Below are 22,172 nucleotides of genomic sequence, written 5' to 3' on the forward strand. Positions count from 1 at the left end.
GAATACAGGGTTGGTTTTCAGAAGAAAAACCTTTTTGTATGGAAAGGCAGGGGATAAGTGTAACAAATAAATAAAAAGGATACCTTCATGATCCTCTGCACAACCCTTCACAACAAAGTGCTGAATCCTCACCTGACAAATCTCAATTGCAATTGCTTTTCAAAATTCATTCACAAAGGAATTACCATTAAGATACATTTCTCAAGAGGGCCTTCTTGGTGGCTGCTCCCTAAATAAGCTAGACTGATTCACTCCTTGTTGCTATTCCGCCAGCAAGAAAAGACTGCTTTATTGCAGCAGGCGTTGCAGGACCATTTTTTTAAGGAAAGGGCTTTTGAATAGTGCTGTGCTTCTTTTACTATCTGTATTTTAATATACAGTGGTACCTCAGGTTAAGTACTTAATTCGTTCTGGAGGTCCGTACTTAACCTGAAGCACCACTTTAGCTAATGGGGCTCCTCCTGCTGCTGCCTCGCCTCCGGAACACGATTTCTGTTCTCATCCTGAAGCAAAGTTCTTAACCCAAAGCACTATTTCTGGGTTAGCGGAGTCTGTAACCTGAAGCGTATGTAACCTGAGGTACCACTGTAACCGTTGTTTATATTGTTTTAATTCTACTCCAGTTTAATTACTTTTTAATTACTATATTTTATGTTTTAAGCCTTCTGTATTTTATCTGTGTTGTTTTAATTTGTATAAGCTGCTTTCAAGTCCTGGTCTGGGAAAAAGGCAGGATACAAATATAATAGTAATAGTAATAAAAATAATTCATTACTGAAAGGAAGACAACATTTAAAAATGGGACCTAGTCGTTCTTCATTCAGACATCAATATCAAAATCAAGGATCTTGGAGTTGTGTTGTTGTTTTTAATTAAAAAAACAGAGTTATATGCAGGCACAAAATAAAAAAACAAAACAAGATATTGCATATTATGTATGAACACAGAGCATATGGGTTGGGGAAATTGTTGCATAATTTGGATTTTAAATGTTCAATGTTTTTAAATTGCAGATAGAAAATGTTAACTGCATGAAAAGTGAGGGGTCACATCTATGGTGTCAGAAAGCATCTTCTAAATCTTAGAATAAAGCCAGTTTATTTTTGTTTAAAGTGGTGTCATTACATAAAAGAGGTGTATTACATTAAAGAGGTTCATAATGCCTTTAAAATCACTGGTTTTACTAATTACAATTCAAGCTTTGTTAAAACTCAAGGTGGTGTAGCCATTTTCTTCTAATCTCATGCAAATGATAAAATGATGCAGTGGTTGTATGTTACTTGTTGAGTAGTAGATTAACAAATCTGTATTTAAAAACCGAAATAGTCAAAACCTAAGTGTGAGACGTTAAAAATACTAAGGAATCAAAATCAAGAAGCCGAAGATTCCTTTGTTTTTGTAAATTCTTATTTTTGTTAGAGATGTTCTATCCATATTATATATTCTATCATTATGTGTAGTTCAGAAATACAGATCCAAAAGTAAAGTTTGATTAATATTTTTCAAACTTGAGCAATCCTTTCACAAAAAGAGCACCACAGAATAAGCACAAGTCCACCAACTGCATTACGTAAGAGCCTAAACAGCTGAATTATGAAAAATATATTTTTGACAAGTCATGGACCCAATATTATAGGCTTTTTAGTCTAATTCCATGCATGTTTACTTGAAACTACAGAGTCCCACTGAGATCACCTAGATTTACTCTACAAAAGTATACAAAGTATTGCACATTTTGAAGGAAAAGCTCATGTCTTTATAATGAAAAGAATAATTTAAATATTCATCTATTCCTGGTACGGTCTAGGCATGTTTATCTGATTTTTAATAGGATAAAGGTCTCCGCAACAGTAACGATTTTTACATTGAAGATATTTGAGAATTACAGGTCAAAGCTCTGGTGCACAATTAGCATCTAATTTCCAAATTCATGACCCTAATTTCTAAGTTTAAAGCTCAGGGTCTGATGGTTAAGTGAAATAAAATAAAACACAAAGTTTAAACTTTCAGGAACAGCAACTGTGAAAAGTTGGCACAGCTGGTTCAAATGCTTATTCTAAAGCTGCAAAAGTGCTGCATTTGTATAAGCAGAAATTAGATTTATGTCACCCGCCTGTTTAAGCAACTGATGATTTCCAGTGCTATCCTAGTCAGGTTTGCGGGGAGAAAGTACAGTAGGTCCTAATCACAACTGACCAGTTTTTCAGATGATTTGCCTCTTGAGGGTATACATTTGGTTTAAGTTGCAACTGCAATGTTAAAGTTCTTAAGCTAGGTCACTCAGATCAATTGCTGCAGTAATGTGAAACTCCAAAAAGCAAGCGATATCTAAACAGAAGATAGGGGTGGGCATGCATTTAAGTGGGGGGAGCAAAAAGCCAAGAGACAGTCAGCCTGGCTGCCTCTAATCTCATGAAAATGGTTACCTTGCTCAGTTCCTGGTTTACATCAACAAATGGGGAACAAAAACTAGTCTACAAGTAGAAGGCAATTTAGGACCTATAATTACTTTTATTAACAGGCATAGCGTGCACATTTTATTCCATTACTTTTGTTCTACTAAAAGTTATTTGAATAGCAACATTTAAATGACAACAACGAAACTCTTTAAAAATGCACCCAAAATTAAAAGCGCAAAGAAGCACGACAGCAAATCCTAAGTAGAAGGGTCTGAAGATGCACCAAAATTCAGACTTGAGGGTTCCACATTCCTTCCTTACTCATATCCAGTTATTCAAAGTAATGAAAGAATAGAAACAATAAACACAAAAATTGAATGCTTGCATATTTTTTTATCTGCAAATGCTGAAAGAGATGTAATATGGAGACGCTAAAAATGTTGTTTAGAAAAACTGAGGCAAAATTTTAAAGTACAGCTGCCGGTAACAAAACTAAACAAAAAAGTTCATGTGATTTACCCACTGCAGAGACAGAGCAGTACTTGAAAAATTATTGGATTGCATAATAATAAAAAATCAATTAGAATAAAATGTGCAATCTTTTTGTTGACTGCATTAAGAACAAACAAATAATACAGGAGTTTACTTTATGGTATTTCGATTACTTCACTGGGCAGATTGTAATGAGAAAGTACAGCATTATAAAAGGAGACATTTCCCATTCCTTAACGAGGTGCTCATAATTGTTTAAAAACTGAATTGCTCATTCTTGTGTACAACTACTCTCTGGCTCCAGAATCAGCCCCAGAAAACCCCCCCAAAACCCCACCTCAAGTGGCACTACTAAAGTGAATTGCTACAACCCTGGAAAAGGGAAGAGTTTACACTTTCTTCACATACATGTCTGCACAACTGAACATAGGGGGGCCACATACCCGACTTAACACAGAACAGTCCTCTACTTGAAGGCGTGTCGGAGGACTATACTCCAGGAATCCTTTATTTTTTGAAAGGCTGTCCAGCCAAAGTCGGGTTTGAAGATAAAGACGAGCAGGGGCCCATCAGCAGACATAGAGGAGGCACACAGGTTACCTGACCCTAAATTTATCCTTTACCCTTATAATTATAGCAATTCTTTATAAATTTAAATCTACATGTATAAAGTAGCACATGCAAATTTTACGCGAATATGTGCTCTTTTGTGTTCTTTTTAAATAATGCATTTCTTCATGCACAACTGCCCTGACTTACCTTACTCTACTTGCACATCATATCTCTTCATAATCTCCTGCTATTATCTGATGTAAAACAAAATCAAATTTCCAAAACAAAAGCATTTGGGAGCTCTTTTAGTATATAGAAATTTAGAAATACGTGAGATTCCTATTCTAAAGGATCAAAATATTCTTGAATCGGGACGCCCCTTCAACAAGAGCGACTATGCAATCCTAACTGTGAGGAATAAATCATAAACCTTCTGTTCACTATTTTGAGTTTACAGCTTTTGAAAAACATTTTCTGAAATTGGTTTATTTCATCTTTGAGTACAGCTTCCTTTAACAAACATACAAAAAAAGGGACTGATAGCAGGAAGTATTTACCGGTAAATAATGCTCCTTCCAGGATTATGAAAGCTGCTTTTCTGTATCGCTGCAACATTATTAAAAGGAAAGTAGAATATTTTGAGTAACTCAAATATTTTTGAAAAGTGAGCATCCTAATGCAGTTGCATCTCTTAAATTTAGTATTACTTAAAATTAAGAAAACAAATGGTCTCACAGACACACACACGTACCACTCCCAAATGCGAGAACAACCTTGACTATATGTTACAAGAATTATTGTATAATATTGAGCACAAAGTTGTTCAGAGGGGTCTTTGGGACCTGTGGGGAGCAGCAGAGGATGGAAGGAGACACCAGTGACTTTTGCTTGTGCAACAAGATCACCAAATGAAACTTCATAATTAAGACTTTGAAGTTCTACAGATCGACTGAGCTTGGATTCTAAATAAAACACACTGAAATAAGAACCTGCAAAAAGTGCTTCGTCGATTGTTCCGAGTCCTTGTCCAAAAAAGACAGACCAGTAATTTTCTTGCCTTTGTAAGTTCATACATGTGAATACTTATAATTCTATGAATTTCAACAAACTGAAATGTTATATATTAAAAGAGAAGGCTAATTAATGTGAAAAGGAACACAACGGTGTGTTTTAAGAACTGGCAGAAAGTTTCAAACGACTGAATACAGTTTTAGTATCACTTACATGTATAAGGCTGCAATCTTAACTCCATGTACCGAGCAGTAAGCCCCATTGAATTCAACAGGACTTACTTCTGAGTAGGCGACAGGGTTAAGATTGTGTTGTAAGTCTACAATAATTTAGAGAGTAAGTCTTACTTTTGATGAAACATGGATAAGATTGCACGGTCAGTGAGTTCATTATTCACACAACCGTTATGTATGCATAAACACTAAAAGGAGTTTTTGTCACTGAACTGAAAAATAAGGACCCGACAAGACTTCAGTCTTATCTGTTGAACTAACAAATTGAAGCTGCCTCATTCAAGTCTGCAAAACACACAAACCTTCTGATGTTCATATTTTTTGTTTCATCATGGGATGCAACATCTGACTTTAATAGGATTTTCCAATATTTTCTTCTTGTCTTATTGCCTAACTCCAATCAGAACTTCAATATTTATATTTTCACACAACTATCTAAAACCTCTTTAAGTGCAACACAAAAGCCACAAGTTTTGAGGAACGTTTCAGATGGGAAACAAAAGCAAATTGGTCAAAATACGTTTGCCGAAATTGGCCTTTATTACTGCGAATTAAACACACTCCGCTTACCATAATTCTCAGCATTAAACTTTATTTGCACTTTTACACAGGATGTTTTTTCTTCAAGTGGTCCATTTTGTTCTGAATCAATTATAAATTTATTTCTTCTTTTCTTTATCAAGTAAACAAAAAGAGAGCAACTAATAGACCTCACTCAACTCTTCTGCAGAGTCCACATCTTTTTACAATTAACCACTGCAGACATGGAAGCATCGTTAAGACAGGGGCCAACTGTAATAAGGTAGGACATTATACTTCAAACATTTCCCATTAATCTACTCTTTACAAAAATCAGGTTTTATAAAAACTATGTCATGCTCTGATTTAAGGAATCCTTATTCAAAGGATTGGGCGGCTTACCGTACATATAAAAACATAGTAAAACGTCAAACGTTAAAAACTTCCTGATACAGGGCTGCCTTCAGATGTCTTCTAAAAGTTGTGTAGGATTGAGTGTACAGGTTGGAGCCCAATCCTATTCATTATTATTCATTAGTTTAAAAATCTGTAACTGATGTACATAATAGAGGCCCAATTCTGAAATGCACACTGAATTGTATCTATGTAGCACAGTATATAATTTCAGATTCAAAATTTATTGAAAGTATGAAAACTGAGGTGCACCTATTTTCCGGTTAAAGTCACTGTAAACCGTACATAACGAGCTATAGGGAAACGAGCATCTGTATAATATATACAATCTCTCTCTCTCTCTCTCTCACACACACACACACACACACACACACACACTGTGCAGAGACAAGCAGGACCTGCAACAAAACACTGTCGTGGGGCATGCTCCTGATCAGGGTTCCAACCAGCTAGCAATGCCCTCCTACAAGATACTCTCTTCCAGGTTTTCTGTTGTCTTTGCCAACAGTCAGTCAGCATTCCACCCACCTAGCCCCAAAAGGGTTTTTCAGTTTATTTATTTAGATAGCATTCTTTGGGACTCCTTCAAGCCTACTGAAGCCTCTTTTATGTGTGTGAATTGTGCTGCTTTGGCTACAAAAGATTCCACATTCTGAGAATGAGTTGGCTGTAACTAGTAGCCCCATACAGAGATTCTCATTCACATTATCATTGCTTTTAAAAGTGTTTTAATACCTTTCCCTTACTTGCAGTTGCCATTACCAAGATATCCTTCTGTATACCCTCTACTTACACGTTATACTGATGTTATTCAGAATCTCAAAAACATGTTTCCTGACTATTATTTTATAAATAAGCTATGCTTCAGAAATTCTTTCTCTGCGTGGAATGTGGGAACAAAAAATGACATGATCTCCATATGGAAAATACATGAGTGCACACGGACACACACACAATAGTATAAACACGCTTTCCATCACGCTTTACACTAACAGTAATCTAATCTGGCTCATACATAACTTTCTGGGAAATTTACATTTTAACATTAGCAATTTTATTTACGGGAGCAAAATTTTAGGTTGCACCTAATGTTAAACCAACAAATTGTTTATCATCATTAATTATGTGTTTATTACTCAGCATTAAATATGTCTACCTGCTAGAGCTGAAGTATAGAAATGAATATTTAGAAGTCCTAGTGTACAGCAGGGGTGAGGAACCATTTTTAGTTCAAGGCTCACCTCTGCTTCTGGGCAATTTTATGGGGATCACAACCAATTATTGGTAGGCAGGGCCAGAGGCAAAAGGGAACAGGACAAGGCAAATAAATTTTACCTTTGCATGTTAGAAGAGTTTCTATACACACTTGCACTTCTCTCTCTGTTCTATACCCAGACAAGCAGGAGAAATTTGGGGTCACATGAGCTGATGCAGGATGTGGCCTGGGATAGTTTCAAGGCCAGATAAAGAGCCAGACCTCAGGCTCCCCACGGTATATACCTGGTGTACAGTAAGGGGCCTTCATTTTTCCCCTGAAACCATGAACCCTATTTAGCAGTGCTTTTTTGTGGGGGGACGCAGGGGCACACATACCCCTAAACATTCTGTGAATCTAAGTTTGGCCTCATTGAGGGGCAGTATTTCAATATGAGTAGGAAAATGAGAGTACCCCTAAACATGTTTTTAAGGGGGAAAGCACTGCTATTTAGTATTTGAATGTCTAAATTCTGTAATTCTATTTCAGCACATATCTTTTTATTTTTTTATGATGCTTCTGGAATTGCAGCCCACCTATGTCTATGCATTTAATGGGGGGAATTTAAAGTAAAAACTTATTTTAGAAGAAGGCTGCTATAATCTTGTTGTGAACAAACACAATCAGTTTTGAAAAGCATACTAGAGATTTATATCCACCCGTAACCATAGAAATTAATCTCGAGCTTAGATAAAGTAGCTGAGAATACCATTTACTTAATGAAAATCAGAGTACTATTCCTGCAAAAGAACCTCCTTTTATTAAACAGCGTCTTGCTTTTCGTCGTAGGATTTCAGTTGATGGGCCACTTCTTACAACTTAATTATACCCACTTAGGCAATATCTCTTTCATAAAAAAAACCAAGTAAAAAAAAATTGCTGTTTAATTTTATTGAAAAGGGTGCTAAATTGAAAGGCATAGTTCATACATTTGAAGTAAATGCCATGTAGCCTACAACATTCCACAATGGTCTCAAAGAAAAATTACTAACTTTTACAAAGTCTGCAAAACAATTGCTAAGAATAAATAGAACTGGATTAAGTGAAACTTACCTGAGTAAACATGTTTAGGTCCAGTTAGAATATGAAAACACCACAGGGATATATTTACTTTGGCTCTTTTGTGCAGCTGCGGCCAGAGAGCCTAACTTTGTAAAGTGGCAACTACCAACGTATTCTTGACCCATGCATGGACCGCAAGTCCCCCCTTTCCCCCATCTGTTAGTGCTACCATCTCTAGAAACAGTGGTTCTGGAGGCGGAGCAACATCTGAAACATTGGTTTGTTAACGGAGATACCACATCAAACCATAATTAAATTTACCTCTTGTTCTACAGAATGTGTGGATCTGCAAACTTTACCCATGTTGATGGAACTGCTGTTATTGCAGATCAGGTTGAATTTATTTCCATTATAAACCTCAAGGACTTTCCCTGTAGTGTCCCATCCAGGCCCACACCTACTTCGCTTCAACAAGATGGCTGCATCATATACCGTAACTTCTGACAATGGCCTCCTGAGCTGACAGATTCCTAGGCACCCTCTTGTGTCTGGCAACAGAATTTTTTACTCTGGGCTAATCCAGATGTACTATCTATGCAAGGGAAACCATTGCGTTTTTTTAACAGAAGTTTTCTAAACAAGGAACTGCCCTAAAGGCATCACCACTCCTAGATCTAGAAGGTTGTGCTTGGGGGGATACGGTTTGGCCCTATGGGTTCTCCAGAACTGGGTCCTGCAGAGGCTGTTCTTACTCTTCTCTTTAATGACAGTGCATTCTCAACAGCAGGCTGTTGTCACGAAGCTGCATTACTCTCTTTCATCCTCTGCAGGTGAGGTGAAGAATGTGCTGAACTGGTGCTTGGTTGTGAAAATAGAATTTGATGAGGGCCTATAAACAGACTGAATCCAGGCAAGACTGAAATATCATTAGTGGGTATTCTTCTGACCAGGTGGGTGGCGGTCAAGCTCCTTCTGAAAGAGCAGGTCTGCAGTCGAGTGTCTTCCTAGATCCACTGCTGTCACATGAGGCATAGGCAGCCTCGGTGGTGCAGAGTGCAGAGTACCAGCTTTGTCTGGTGGCTCAGCTATGGCCGTCTATGGACAGGAATAACTTGGCTGCAGAAATATATGCTCTGCAATGTGCTGTATATTTGTTTGCCTTTGAAGATGGTTCAGAATATTTAGCTAGTGGCCACCCACTTGTTGACATATCACACCAATCCTGGCACAACTGCACTGGTTGCCAATTCAGAGTGCTAGTTTTAACACTGATGGCTTGGGACCACAATCTTTTCCGAAGTGCCTCTCCCAGTATGAACCTACTTGGACCCTTCCATCTTCACTAGTGATCTTTATTTGAATGCTCCCTCTGAGGAAGGTTCAAGAGGTATCAACAGGGAAGAAAACTTTTTCAGTTATGGCTACCCACCTATGGAATGCTCTTCCCAATGAGGTCCACCAATAACATCATTTAGGTGTCAAGTTAAAACTTACTTTTTTCTGGTTGGTGGCAATTCCATAAAATGTTCTTCTACTGGGTTTGTTTATAGATTATTAGAATGGTTTTATTATGCTATATCTTTTTCTGAATTGGCACTGATTGACACTTTTTGTAGTAGACAAATAAGTAAAATTAATAATAAAGTCTGACCCACGGAATATTGTGTAAAACTACAGTTGTTGGCATACCAAATTTATCAACTTAGCAAATAATATCCTGGTTCACACATCAATGTAAACCAAAGCATGATTTAGCATGAATGCATGCAGGCCCTGGGAGAGGAAGCAATGCTCCGCACTGAACCTTATAAGCCATGGTTTGGTATAGCATGTCGCCCAAATTGGGCTCATTATTTAGCTCTCTCCGCACTAAACATGAGCTGTAACCAAGTTTTGTCCTATAGTTTAAAGTTCATGGCTAGTGTAGAGAGAGCTAAACCACAAGCCTGGGTTCAGTTTGCACATTAAGCCAAACCATAGACGAGCTCAGTGCTCCACAGCAGAAAACTGACTGAGTAGCAAACTAGAGGCAATTTCCTCTCCAGAAGCCCACATGCTGTCAATAAGGCATAGTTTGGCTTAGCATGATGTGCGAACCATGCTAATATCTCATCGCCAGATGAATTATTTGATATGCAAGGAAGAGAATATGCTATGTTGTTGTATTGATAGCAAGTCATTTCATTTCATTTCAAACAGTGGTATCAGTTCCTGCAGCTGTGTTTACAATCTATTTACAAGGACTGTGCGCTACTGTTCAGAACTTCTACTGATTTAAATGAGAGAAACAGCTGAAAGCAAAGAGACGATTTTAACTTGAGCACATGGTACATACCCAAACATTTCTGTCTCACTTTGCCATTGAAAGCCCCTAAAACCCAGTTACTTAAAATAAGAAAATAATGGGGCTAGGCAAGAATATGTGCTCCAGCATCATTTTAACATGTTGCACAGGATCCCACACAAAGCCAGCACACACAGGCAGCCTAGCTGCATGATCCTTAGGGGTGATAGTAAAGGTGCTTCATTGTTTATAGTGTGTTACATTTGAAAATTACTGTTATTAATTCTTTCAAAATATTATTCATTATGCAATGCATATTATAGGCCACAGTATTAAAACAGAACCAGAGTAAACCACAAAGAACTAAGAAACAAAAGCATGGCTGCTCTCAAACAGTTTTTAAAAGGAACTAAACTCCCCAAATCCTTACGTTGCAAATACCAACTACTTTTCTCACAAACTTTTTTTTTTTAAGACATGTTCACACACAAGTACAGCAATACATGTGTACTGGGCTTCCAGAATCTGATAACTTAAGTACCAAAATGAATCTTTTAAGAGCTACCAAACTGAACAAAATAAAATAAAATTAGATATAAATTCCTGTTTTAGACTGTGGTCAACTGAGGTCTAGACAAAACCCCATGCACATTCACTGCTTAGTCTCCAGTCTGCTCCAAGTTTGAAAAGGTAATTGAACTCAGTCTGTAATTACTGGATTAGACACAGATGGGCTCTATACATTTCAGGGGGAGAAGCACTGTTTGCATTCATTTTATGATTGCCTGTAAGGTCAAACTTTTCAAAATGTACTTTCATCTGTTAAATGGTTTCTTAAATTCCCCTGGGTAGATCTTCAATAACTGATGTTTTAAGCAATTTGAGCCTATCAGATCCTGTCTTTGAATATAATAAGTCGCCCATTTTCTAGTATTATATACGTACATGTAGGTTAATTGCTACATCTTGCATATTTTCAAAATTGCATTAAAAAAACCCTGAACACGTCATTCAACATACATACACAGAGAATCGTGTGATGTCTTCTATTTTAGCAGGAGGGTCATATATCTAACAATGAACTACTGCAACCACACACACTCTTAATTGATGTTATAATTAACTGAGCAAACACCCTACAATGCCACTCCCATTTTACTATGCAGATATGGCAATACAGAAGTACCATCTGAAGCCTGACAAAATACAGAAGCAAAAGAACTGTTTATTCAAAAGAGTACACTTTGCTTTTTCTTATACCATCCAAACAGATTTCAAATAAAACTGAACCACTATGGTGCAATACTCAGAGAATGGGACTTGGAAAAGAGACTCACAGATGCAACCCTGCTTGGCCATGTAGTTCACTGGGTGATCCTGGGCCAATCTCCATCTCTCAGAGGAATCAAATTCATAAGGTTATTGTAAGGATAAAATGGAATAGCAGCCACACCCCACAAGGCAAGCTTTGGGTCTTCATTCTACAAAGCTAGTTGGAAAGATAGAATATTTTATCTTTATAGGATTCCTTACTGATGTTTAGGAACAAAAAGGCGTATTTCAAACCTGTGTCTGGTTAGACTCCTGGTGAAATACTACCCTGCTACAGGAGGAGTTGATTCCTACACACAGATAATGTGTATGTCAGGGGGGAAGGTAGAATTGAAATCTGTCACACTCTGTCACTGAGTTTTTAATAGGCAGTGGTTTATTTTAATACAGAGGAATGACCCTCATCCTGCATTCTCAAGTGGCAAACAAAAAAAAAAGCAAATCAACATGGGGAGACACAATGCAAACTGGGCTCATAAACAAACAAGCTGAGACTATGCGTGTGTTTTCATAGGAAAGAAATCTATTTATATGCCCTATTTCTTCATTCTTCCCCTTGAATTGAAACCACTTGCATACAATTCATAGGGATCAGGTCTTAAAATTCAGAGAAAATTATTTGCATTATACATTATAATGGGAAGAAAACAGGGAAATGAGAAAGATTTCATCATGATTTATCCTCAATACAAAAGGGGAAAAGGGGTGTTTTACATTCCAGAATAGGTATACTAAGCCTGATTTCATGAATGTCAGATCACTCCTAAAGACCACTGCAATTTTCAAGGCCAGGGATAATATAATATCAAACAATCTAACTAACCACAGTCAGGCATAATGGCTTCAAACTGTCAAAGTATATTTATCTTATTTCAGAAAATTTATATTCCGCTTGATTGTAAAAAAACAACAACAAAAAACTCTCAAAGAGGTTTTAAAAAAGCAGAATGAGTTACAACATATGACTATTTATGCTCAACTTGTAATCAGAAGATATGTACCTAAATAAGAAATTGCCAATTTACAATTATATTATGAGGCGGCATGTTTATGTTGGTTAAAGGAATGAATTTTGCTATTAAAAAAAAAACCTATTAGATTTGGAAGGTCATGGTATTAATTTTGGCTGGCACCCGTGTTTATGGTATGGATTAAATGCTAATATATATATAGAAGAACTTCTAGAACCATGTGGTAAGAAGGAATACCTACAGAGTCTGGGAGAAATATAAAAATCTGTTGGAGAGGGAAACACTCTTGTGGTTATCACTAATAGAAGCCATAGCATTGAAGAAGACCAATATGGACAGACAATGGGCAATATATAGAGATTTACTAGACTTATCAGAGAGAGAAATCAAACTGAAGATGTGGGGGGAAATAAAGAACTGAGCGACAGACAGGTCGCAGTATTACCAACTAAATGAAAAGTCAACTTGTCAATACCCTTCTTAAATTGTGGTGCCCAGAACTGGGGACGGTATTCCAGATGTGGTCTGACACCAAGAAAGAATACAGTGGTATTATTACTTCTCTTGATCTGGACACTATTATACAGTGGTACCTTGGTTTTAGAACAGATTAGTTTATGAACAACTTGGAAACAGAATGCTGCAAACCTGGAAGTAGGTGTTCCAGTTTGTGAACTTTGCCTTGGAAGCAGAACATGTTCCGCTTCCTGTTGAGTGTGTTCCGTTTGTAAATTGAGTCCCCCGCTGCTTATCAGAGGCTTCCTGTTGAGTCTGTCAGCTGTTTAGACCTGAGCACCCATGCAACACAGAGATCATATTTGGAGCTTTTGTTTTTGCTACTTTTTGCGCTTTTGTTTGTGTGGTTTTTTTCGGGTTTTTTTTTACTGTGACTTGTCCTTCGTTTTATGGTACTGACTTGTGACTGTGTGGAACCCAGTTCAGGTACTGATTGTGTGAGTGCAAAAATGGATAAAAGCACTGATCCAAACAATGATCAGTGCACGTAAGGGAAAAAAATAATTTTAATTTTTATCATCTACAATACAGTCTTATTTATTTTATAGTACAGTACATTGAGTATTGCTTTCATTTTATGGATCAATGGTCTCGTTAGATAGTAAAATTCATGTTAAATTGCTGTTTTAGGGGTTGTTTTTAAAAGTCTGGAACAGATTCATCCATTCTGCTTTACTTTCTATGGGAAAGCATGCCTTGGTTTTAGAACGCTGTGGTTTTGGAACAGACTTCTGGGACGGATTAAGTTTGGGAACCAAGGTACCACTGTACTTCTATTGATGCAGCCTAGAAGAGCGTTTGCTTTTTGTTGATTCATGTTAAGCTTGTGGTCCACCAAGACCCCAACATCTTTTTCACATGTACTACGGTGGTACCTCAGGTTAAGTACTTAATTCGTTCCGGAGGTCCATTCTTAACCTGAAACTGTTCTTAACCTGAAGCACCTCTTTAGCTAATGAGGCCTCCTGCTGCCGCCGCAGCACAATTTCTGTTCTCATCCTGAAGCAAAGTTCTTAACCCGAGGTACTATTTCTGGGTTAGCAGAGTCTGTAACCTGAAGCGTATGTAACCCAAGGTACCACTGTACTAGTAAGCCTGGTTCTTCCATCTTATATTTGTGCACCTGGTACTTTCCGCCTAATTGCAGAACCATACATTTGTCTCTAGTGAAATTCATTTTGTTAGCTTTGTCCCAGTTCTCCAGTCTGTTAAGGTCATCTTGAATCCTCCCAGTTTGGTGTCATCTGCAAATTGGATGGACATCCCCTCAATTCTTTCATCCAAGTCATTTAGAAAGACACTGAACAACAAAGGGCCCAGGAAGGTCTCCATGTAGCCCTGATATCTGGCAATGTCTAGCCAGCTGTTGAAGATAATTTTATCTATATCTGCTAAAACAAAAACAGCTTGGTAGATAGTTGTCTACAACTATCCTTAGATGCCAGGGTCAGGTGCCAAAGAACATGCTGAGCTCATGGAGGCTTCAGGCTTGTGTTTTACATGGCAGACTTTTTTTAAGACAGAGGATTTAAAGCAGTTTATTTTATTTATTTATAAAAAGATTTATAAAATGTCACAGTGGTATATGATAAAATAATCAAAACATCATAAACATGAAGTTGTGGTATAACATGCGGGTGTCAACTATTGGAAGAAAAAGAAGTTAAGAATGTCACTGGCAAACTCCTTCTCGAAGTAGCTCTTGGGACTTCATGGTATAACATAATATTTAAAATAAAGCCACGGATAAAAAGCAAAAATATACTGAGTTAAACACTAGTTGTTCCAAAAAGAAGTTCTGTAATTGATCACATTATTTCCTAGTGTTTTTCTCACAATTAAAAAAGAAGAAGCACTATATTGAACTACAATTCAATGTAGAAAAGTTTAATGATTTTCTGTTATCTATTATAAACTACTTCTAATCAGCATGGATCTAAGTGGATCGAATTCTGCTCCCACATACATATCAATTACATAAAAAACGAATTTAACATGCAAAGCAAAAGTGAAAACTTTCTAAACCAGAATTTTAAATAATGGGCACAATCTCATGTGTTCTGATCTAAAATGAAATATACAAAGACCTTATTAAAATCTCAGCATCCAAAGGGACTGAACCAGGCAAAAGAGAATCTAAAGTAAAAGGGAATTAAACATTAATAAAAAATCATGTAGCTGTCTTTTTTTTAATCTTTGCAACAAGGCTTTGAAAGAAGAATATCCCAAGAACACGCACATCTGTTTAATATTACAAGCCAACTGTCAACATCCTAACTGAAGTTTTAATTTAATATTTTTCCTTTCTTGATGTTTTACCTTTAATCAATGCCTTGTGAGAGTATCAGCTTTCTATACGAAACTGTTAAATATAAAGAAATGTTATTGCAGCATGTTTATAAAATCATAGTTTGAGAACTTTGTATTTTTCTAAAGCCTGACCACAACTTAATTATCCGCAGGACATTCCAAGCTTGCAAACGTAAGCTCCAGTTCCCAAGCAATTTGGAATATCTACTGTACAGGACATTGGGCTTTCCAAATACCACAGCATGGTTCGGTTTCCAAAAGTCAGCATTAAGGCTTTTAGGCATGGCTTTTATTTTAATTAAATATTCGTTTCGGTGCTAATCATTAAATTGTTTTCATGCTTCTCTTTCATGTTACTTTGCTGTCCTCAGTTGTTTGTTATTACCGCAAAAGTGAAGGAGCCATTATGAAAAGGGGAAGCAGAGTCCCATGTCCAGCGCAAAGGAGAACATGCCTGTATTGGCTGCCGTCCCCATCAAGATGCACCCAATTCAAGAACAAAAACTGTAATGAAATCTCCAGGGGAAACTACTGACTATCTAGCAGGGAAAGGCTTTGTCTTCACAAGCCCCTCAATAAAATTAACTTCAAAACAACAGCATGGACATTTCAAGAACCCCTAAAAGCCACCCAGTCACATTTGAAATAATTGTGCAATTTAGCTCCAGAAACAGAATTAACACAGTGGGGACCAGTTTCTCTACATTAATTAAAGGAGCACACCAATTATTCTAAGACACTTATTTATCAGATGTTTATACTTTTAAGGTCCCAATGAATAATAATAATAATAATAATAATAATAATAATAATAATAATAATAATTTATTTCTATTCTACCCAGCTGGCTGAATTTCCCCAGCCACTCTGGATGGCTTTCAACAGAAAGCAGAATAAAACTTCAGATATTAAAAACTTCCCTAAACAGGGCTGCCTTCAGATGTCTTCTAAAAGAAAGAAAATTAATTAGGGAATGAAAAATGTCGGAATTAATGTGTTCCCATTAAGAATACTTAAATTATTTTGAAGTCTGACTAGGACTTCTATTAAAAAATAGACATGCAGTCCAGGATACCAAAACTGCTAAAGAACAAACACAGAAGGCAAATCTACTTCACATTCAACAAGTTTTCATTCTGTCACTATTCTGCCTCTTACTCAGACCAATATAAACAAAAAAGGGGGCAGGGAGTTATCCAATCATGGAAAGAAGATGTCTGGGAGCTGTGACAACTGAATGGGATTAAAAGTAGTTTACATTCGTAGTGTATGCATATTGTTTGTACAATTATTCACATTAAGTGTAATAAAACAAACAAATATAATTTTGTCTACATGGCACATATTTTAGAAAAGAGGCATATAAAAATTCTTAGCCTCATGGTATCAGTGTTCGGCAACATACTATTTAACCTGTGAGAGATAAACTGGTAAATGTCACCTCAGAGAGGCAGCTCATAGTTACAGCAACCCTGCTTATCCAACCCTCACTTTTCATATATGCATACTAGTTGTTACATATATATATTTACTAGACTAAACTTAGCATTTTGAACTCCTTGTCCTGTACACACACATCCTACTTGGTTGACTTCAGAGGCACTCCCCAAGGGACTATTAACTGGTCTGGAACTTAATCTACTACTGTATTAAATAAGGCATGCTCTTTAGTTTTAAATTAGTTTCTGACATAAACATAACTTTTCATATTGTTTATTTGCTATTTTTCTGCAAAAATAAAACTTGTGCTACATGATATGGGAATTAGTTCAATATTTAAAATAGATGTGTGTAAACATACGGTAATACTGTATAAACTATAAGTATAATACTGTATATACTAGTATCAATGAGTTTCTATTTCAATTGTTACATGAGGAAGAACTAACTGTCCTATAACCTCAGCTATGAGCCCGATTTAAAAGAGCTAGCTTCTCATTAAAAGCAAACTCAAAGCTGAAACCATTTTAAGTTCTTAATGTCCAAGATGAATTTCTCTAAACTGCAGAGCTGATTAACACTTAACCTACGCTGCAGATGTGCATGTTCTCTTTCCCCTGCTCTTAATTATAACGGTCACCAATTAAAATAAACTTTGTAAATGCAAAGCATGCTGCAATAGACAGTGTTTCTGGTTTACCCCATCATTGTTTTAACCACTTGCCTGGTCGCCACAGGCAACTAAGAACCGCATCCGGGCAAGTGAGGAAGTTGCCAGAAGAGGTTTGGAGTGCTTGACTCGCCAACCCCCCCCCCCCCAGCAACCAACTGTGTTTCTATGCTAGCCATGGAGGGGGTATTTTGCCTTCTCGCTGTCCACACAGAAACCAAGCAAGCTGGCAGCAAAGGGACAAATCATTCTGTCCCTTCACTTCCATCCCACTGCATTTCTGTGCTGGATGTAGAGGAGGCAAAGCTCACTCCTACATGTACAGCATAGAACCCAACACAACAGGCAGTGGTGGAAAAGTGCACCCCTTCCTGTGTTCCTACACAAGACAAGCATCAGGCACAGAAACATGACATAGAGGCGGCAAAGTCTCTTCCCATGCCATTTGAAAGCTGGTAATGTTTGAGTGCAAATTTACAAGGCTGGTTTACGCTAACAATATTTTAGTTTCTCTACAACAGATTTAATTTCCGTTTCCATTTTGACATTGAAAACGGACTCTTCAATCTGATGTCATCACATGAGAAACTATGGAGGTAAAAGTATGCTATGATAACTCTGGTAGGAACCTGACTAATTTTCTCAATTGTAGTCAGTCAACAATTGAGAGCCCTCTAGCACTGAAATACATGATGATCTTTAAATGTTGTTCAACTTTGTTTTACATTTTCAAGTTTTACTGCCTGGTAATAGAATCAGTGGCACATATATAACAAAAAAAAGGAAGACTAAAAATTTGAGTGAATCCTCTGTCTACATAATCAAGTTGAGTTTATAGCTTCACTTTATTTTATTGCAACACCAACTCTGGCAGCAAATGACCACTTTAATCAGAACTACCTAATGTCCAGTAGTTTAGTGCTTGGGTATCACTTCATAAGGCTGTACATTTCAACTATTTTACAAGATCACCATACGGCTCAGAACAGATGAATCAGTTCCAGTACTTCCTAGTACATCTAGCCTAGTACTTTCTACTACAACTAGCTGCAACTCTGCAAGGTTTCGGGTCTTCCAGAGCCCAACTCCTACAGGAGACTCATCCAACTGGAGATGCCAAGGATTAAACATGGGGCTCTCTGCATACAAACATATAGTTTACCAGTATATAGCTCCTCAGAAAAGAGGTAAGCAAGTTACTTGCAATCTCCTCTCCCATGCAAAAAAGCATTCTAGATACTAGGCTAACAAGGTGCCCTTATTTTCAGAGATAATTTATCTGGCTTACATACATCAACAGCCTTCCAAGGGTTTATATACAGATGTGATGTGATGTGATGTGATGTGATGATGTGATGTTTGTGTGAAGAATAAAATGTAAGCTCAGGTACATGTACACATTCCAATGAGGCTTTGTAGCAACAGATATTGGTGGTTAGCATTAACTATTAGAAGAAAAGGAAGTGCAAATATTGACACTAAAATGCATCACTTAACAGTTAAGCAAAATTGGAGTGCTGGTGAGGACTGTGGAAGAAAAGGTTTTTATGAACTGAACTAATTAGGACTACACTTTAATAGCTGCCCACTGTTGCTACTATGAAAAACCCCCAGCTCTAATGGTTCACAGCTAAAGGCAAAATAAAACAAGATGTCATTAGAAATTCATATACAGTATTAGTAGTAAAATAAGCACTACAGTTTAGTTGTATATTCTACTGCATTTGTACTGACCCTTTTGCTCTAGTCTAGTGCATGATCTGTGGATAATGTCCCTACTGCATCAGTAGAAACAGGCTATGGGACTGTATCAGGGATCAGCAAACTTTTTCAGCAGGGGGCCGCTCCACTTTCCTTAGACCTTGTGGGGGGTCTATATTTTGAAAAAATAATAATGAACAAATAATATTTTGAAAAAATAATAATGAACAAATTCCTATGCCCCACAAATAACCCAGAGATGTATTTTAAATAAAAGTGGACATTCTACTCATGTAAAAACACACTGATTCCCGGACCATCTGCGGGCCGGATTTAGAAGGCGATTGGGCCGCATCCAGCCCCCGGGATAGGCAAATGCACATGCTTCAATAATGGAACCTGATCTTATCCAAGACACCTGCATTTTGGCATGTTGGTTCAGACTCCATCTAGATACATTTAGAGCAGTTTAAGACTGCAATCCAGAGCTTTCCAGGCTTTTCAAGTTGGTGACACACTTTTTGGTCATGCATCATTTCGCGACACAGTACTTTGGCCACCTCATGAGAAGAGAAGACCCCCTGGAAAACACCCTGGTGTTGGGAAAGATGGGGGGCACAAGGAGAATGGGACGACAGAGGGCAAGATGGCTGGACAGTGTTCTCGAAGCTACAAACTTGAGTATGACCAAACTGCGGGAGGCAGTGGAAGACAGGAGGGCCTAGCGTGTTCTGGTCCAGAGTCAGACACAACTAAATGACTAAACAAGCAAACCAGAGGTTAAACTAACCCTTTCCATCCCCAGAAAGAGTGTGGGGAGCATTCATGCTACACACCTACACACTGCGGCCGGCACACAGTTTGGAAAGCTCTGCATTAGAAGATAGGAACCTTCTGGATCAGGCCCATGGCCCATCCAGTCCAGCGTCCTGTTCTCACAGTGGCCCACCATATCCCTGTGGAGAATCTGCAAAAAGAACATGAGCCCAAGAGCAACTCTCCCCTCCTCTGGTTTCCAGCAACTGGCATTCGGAAGCATTGCTGCCTCCAACAGAACGCAGAACAGTCTACACCAGAGCTTTCTAAACTTTTCATGTTGGTGACACACTTTTTAGACATGCATCATTTCATGACACAGTAATTCAGTTTTACTAGCAAACCAGAGGTTAAACTAACCCTATTCTAGCCGTGGGAGGAACACAGGGAGCATTCGCACGACACACCTACAACAGCCAACACACGAATGTGTTACGACACACAGTTTGGAAAGCTCTGCTGTAATCCAGTTACTCTACAGCAGGCATGTCCAACAGGTAGATCGTGATCTACTGGTAGATCACTGGACGTCTGTGGTAGATCACTGGCTCCCTGCAAAGAAGCTCAACAACTTTGGCTCCCCTAAAAAAAGCTCAATTTTTTTGTCCTGCACCACAAAAAATGGGGTAGATCACTGCCAGTTTTTAACCCTGTGAGTAGATTGCAGCCTCTTGGGAGTTGGCCACTCCTGCTCTACAGTTATTCTACAGTTGGTCCCAATAGACTCAGAGGGACTTCCAAGTAGAAATGCTTAAGACTGTGATGTAAATCACTATTAAATTCAACCATTGAACAAGATGCCCATTATGATAATGTTGCAGTACAAAGTTTACATATTTTGTGAACACATTAGTCCGTTGCAGATGAAAAGTTTCCTTTTTCTTCAGCAATGAAGAAAAACAATTGCCACAAAGGGTATGAGTTTTTCACTCTCCAAAAGCCCACTCCTATTCTGCAAGGTGCTTTAGGTTGCAATCCCATAATAAACACATACCTGAACTTAAATCCCTTTGATTTTAGTGGGGTTTACTTCTGGGCAGACGTGTATGTATTGGATTGCACTGAAAACCTTGCTGCTATTTTATATTGTCTTGATAAATGTGTTTTTATATACAGTATTGTACTTTTTTGTAATAATATGGATTAATGTTGTTCACCACTCTGGGGGCCATTGGGCTAAAAAGGCGGTATAAAAATAAAAACAATTAACACCCCATCCTCCTTCACACTGTCACCACTGGCTGGGTGGGTGGGGAATGCAAGAGGATCAGACCCGCAAAGAATATGCTCCAACATGCAGTACTTCCCACCCCTCTTTCTTTTCTTTTAACACACCAGATCCTGCCCAGGCAGAACTCCAACCCCCCTCTCTGGCGACCTGCGAAGAAAGGAGCACTTCGAGCATGTGCAGAGTGCCGCTTCTTCCGAACAGCCACACGCAGCCTCAAGATAAGAAGAAGCCCCAGCTGAGCTGCTGCCCCTGGAGATGCTCTTTTCTGGCCTTGACTGTCGCCGTCCTGCCCCCCCCCCCGCCGCCAGCCCCACTCACCACTTCGCGGGCGCGGCCGGAGAAGTCGCCTTTGGAGCGCTGCCCTCCGCGCTTGAGCAGGGCCTGGGCGTCGTCGCGGGGCCCGTCGCTGCCGCCGCCGCCCAGCGGGACCCCCAGGGCCTTGTTGCGGGTCTTCACCGTCTTCACGCTGGCCTTGAAGAGCAGCGTGATGTCCACCGCCATGGCGGGCGGCGAGGCGGAAGGCGGCCCTGCGCCGAAAGGCCTCCCCTCGCCAGCCGGGGCCGCGCGAGAGGGTTCCGCCTCCGCCGCCGCTTGGGTGGCGGGGCGGGGAGTTGGCGCTTCGCCGGCTCCTCAGGGCGGCCTAGGAAGAAATGGGGCTCACGCTGCGACCCCGGAGCGCTCCTCGGAGTCTCTCGTTCATTTTCCTCCCTCTCCGCCTCATTATTCCCGGTCCCCCCCCCCCGAATGGAGAAGAAGGCGCCGCTGCCCCCTTTGCGTAAAATGGCTGAATCTGCGTTCAGAACCTCCCTAGGCCGGGGCAGTGTAGCCATACATATATGGGGTGTCCATATATATGTGTACAATGGTACCTCGGGTTAAGTACTTAATTCGTTCCGGAGGTCCGTTCTTAACCTGAAGCACCTCCCGCTGCCGCCGCGCGATTTCTGTTCTCATCCTGGAGCAATGTTCTTAACCCGAGGTACTATTTCTGGGATAGCGGAGTCTGTAACCTGAGGGGGAAAGC

The 22,172-nt window shown here is 38.9% G+C and overlaps 2 protein-coding genes across 2 annotated transcripts in view; one reads left to right on the plus strand and one right to left on the minus strand.

Moving 5' to 3' along the window:
• STX18 (syntaxin 18) overlaps positions 1-21,692 on the minus strand; it is a 45,889-nt gene extending 24,197 nt beyond the window's left edge. Inside the window, exon 1 of the mRNA XM_081925749.1 lies at positions 21,467-21,692. Within this exon, the coding sequence (XP_081781875.1) occupies positions 21,467-21,649 (183 nt within the window). The 5' untranslated portion in view covers positions 21,650-21,692. The remainder of the gene's footprint in view (positions 1-21,466) is intronic.
• The window catches only part of SLC2A9 (solute carrier family 2 member 9), a 304,118-nt gene that overhangs the window by 248,966 nt on the left and 32,980 nt on the right, over positions 1-22,172 (plus strand). The gene's annotated exons all lie outside the window — the stretch shown is intronic.

The sequence above is a fragment of the Podarcis melisellensis genome (assembly GCF_964234715.1).
Source record: "Podarcis melisellensis genome assembly, chromosome: 9".
In the NCBI taxonomy this organism is placed as follows: domain Eukaryota; kingdom Metazoa; phylum Chordata; class Lepidosauria; order Squamata; family Lacertidae; genus Podarcis; species Podarcis melisellensis.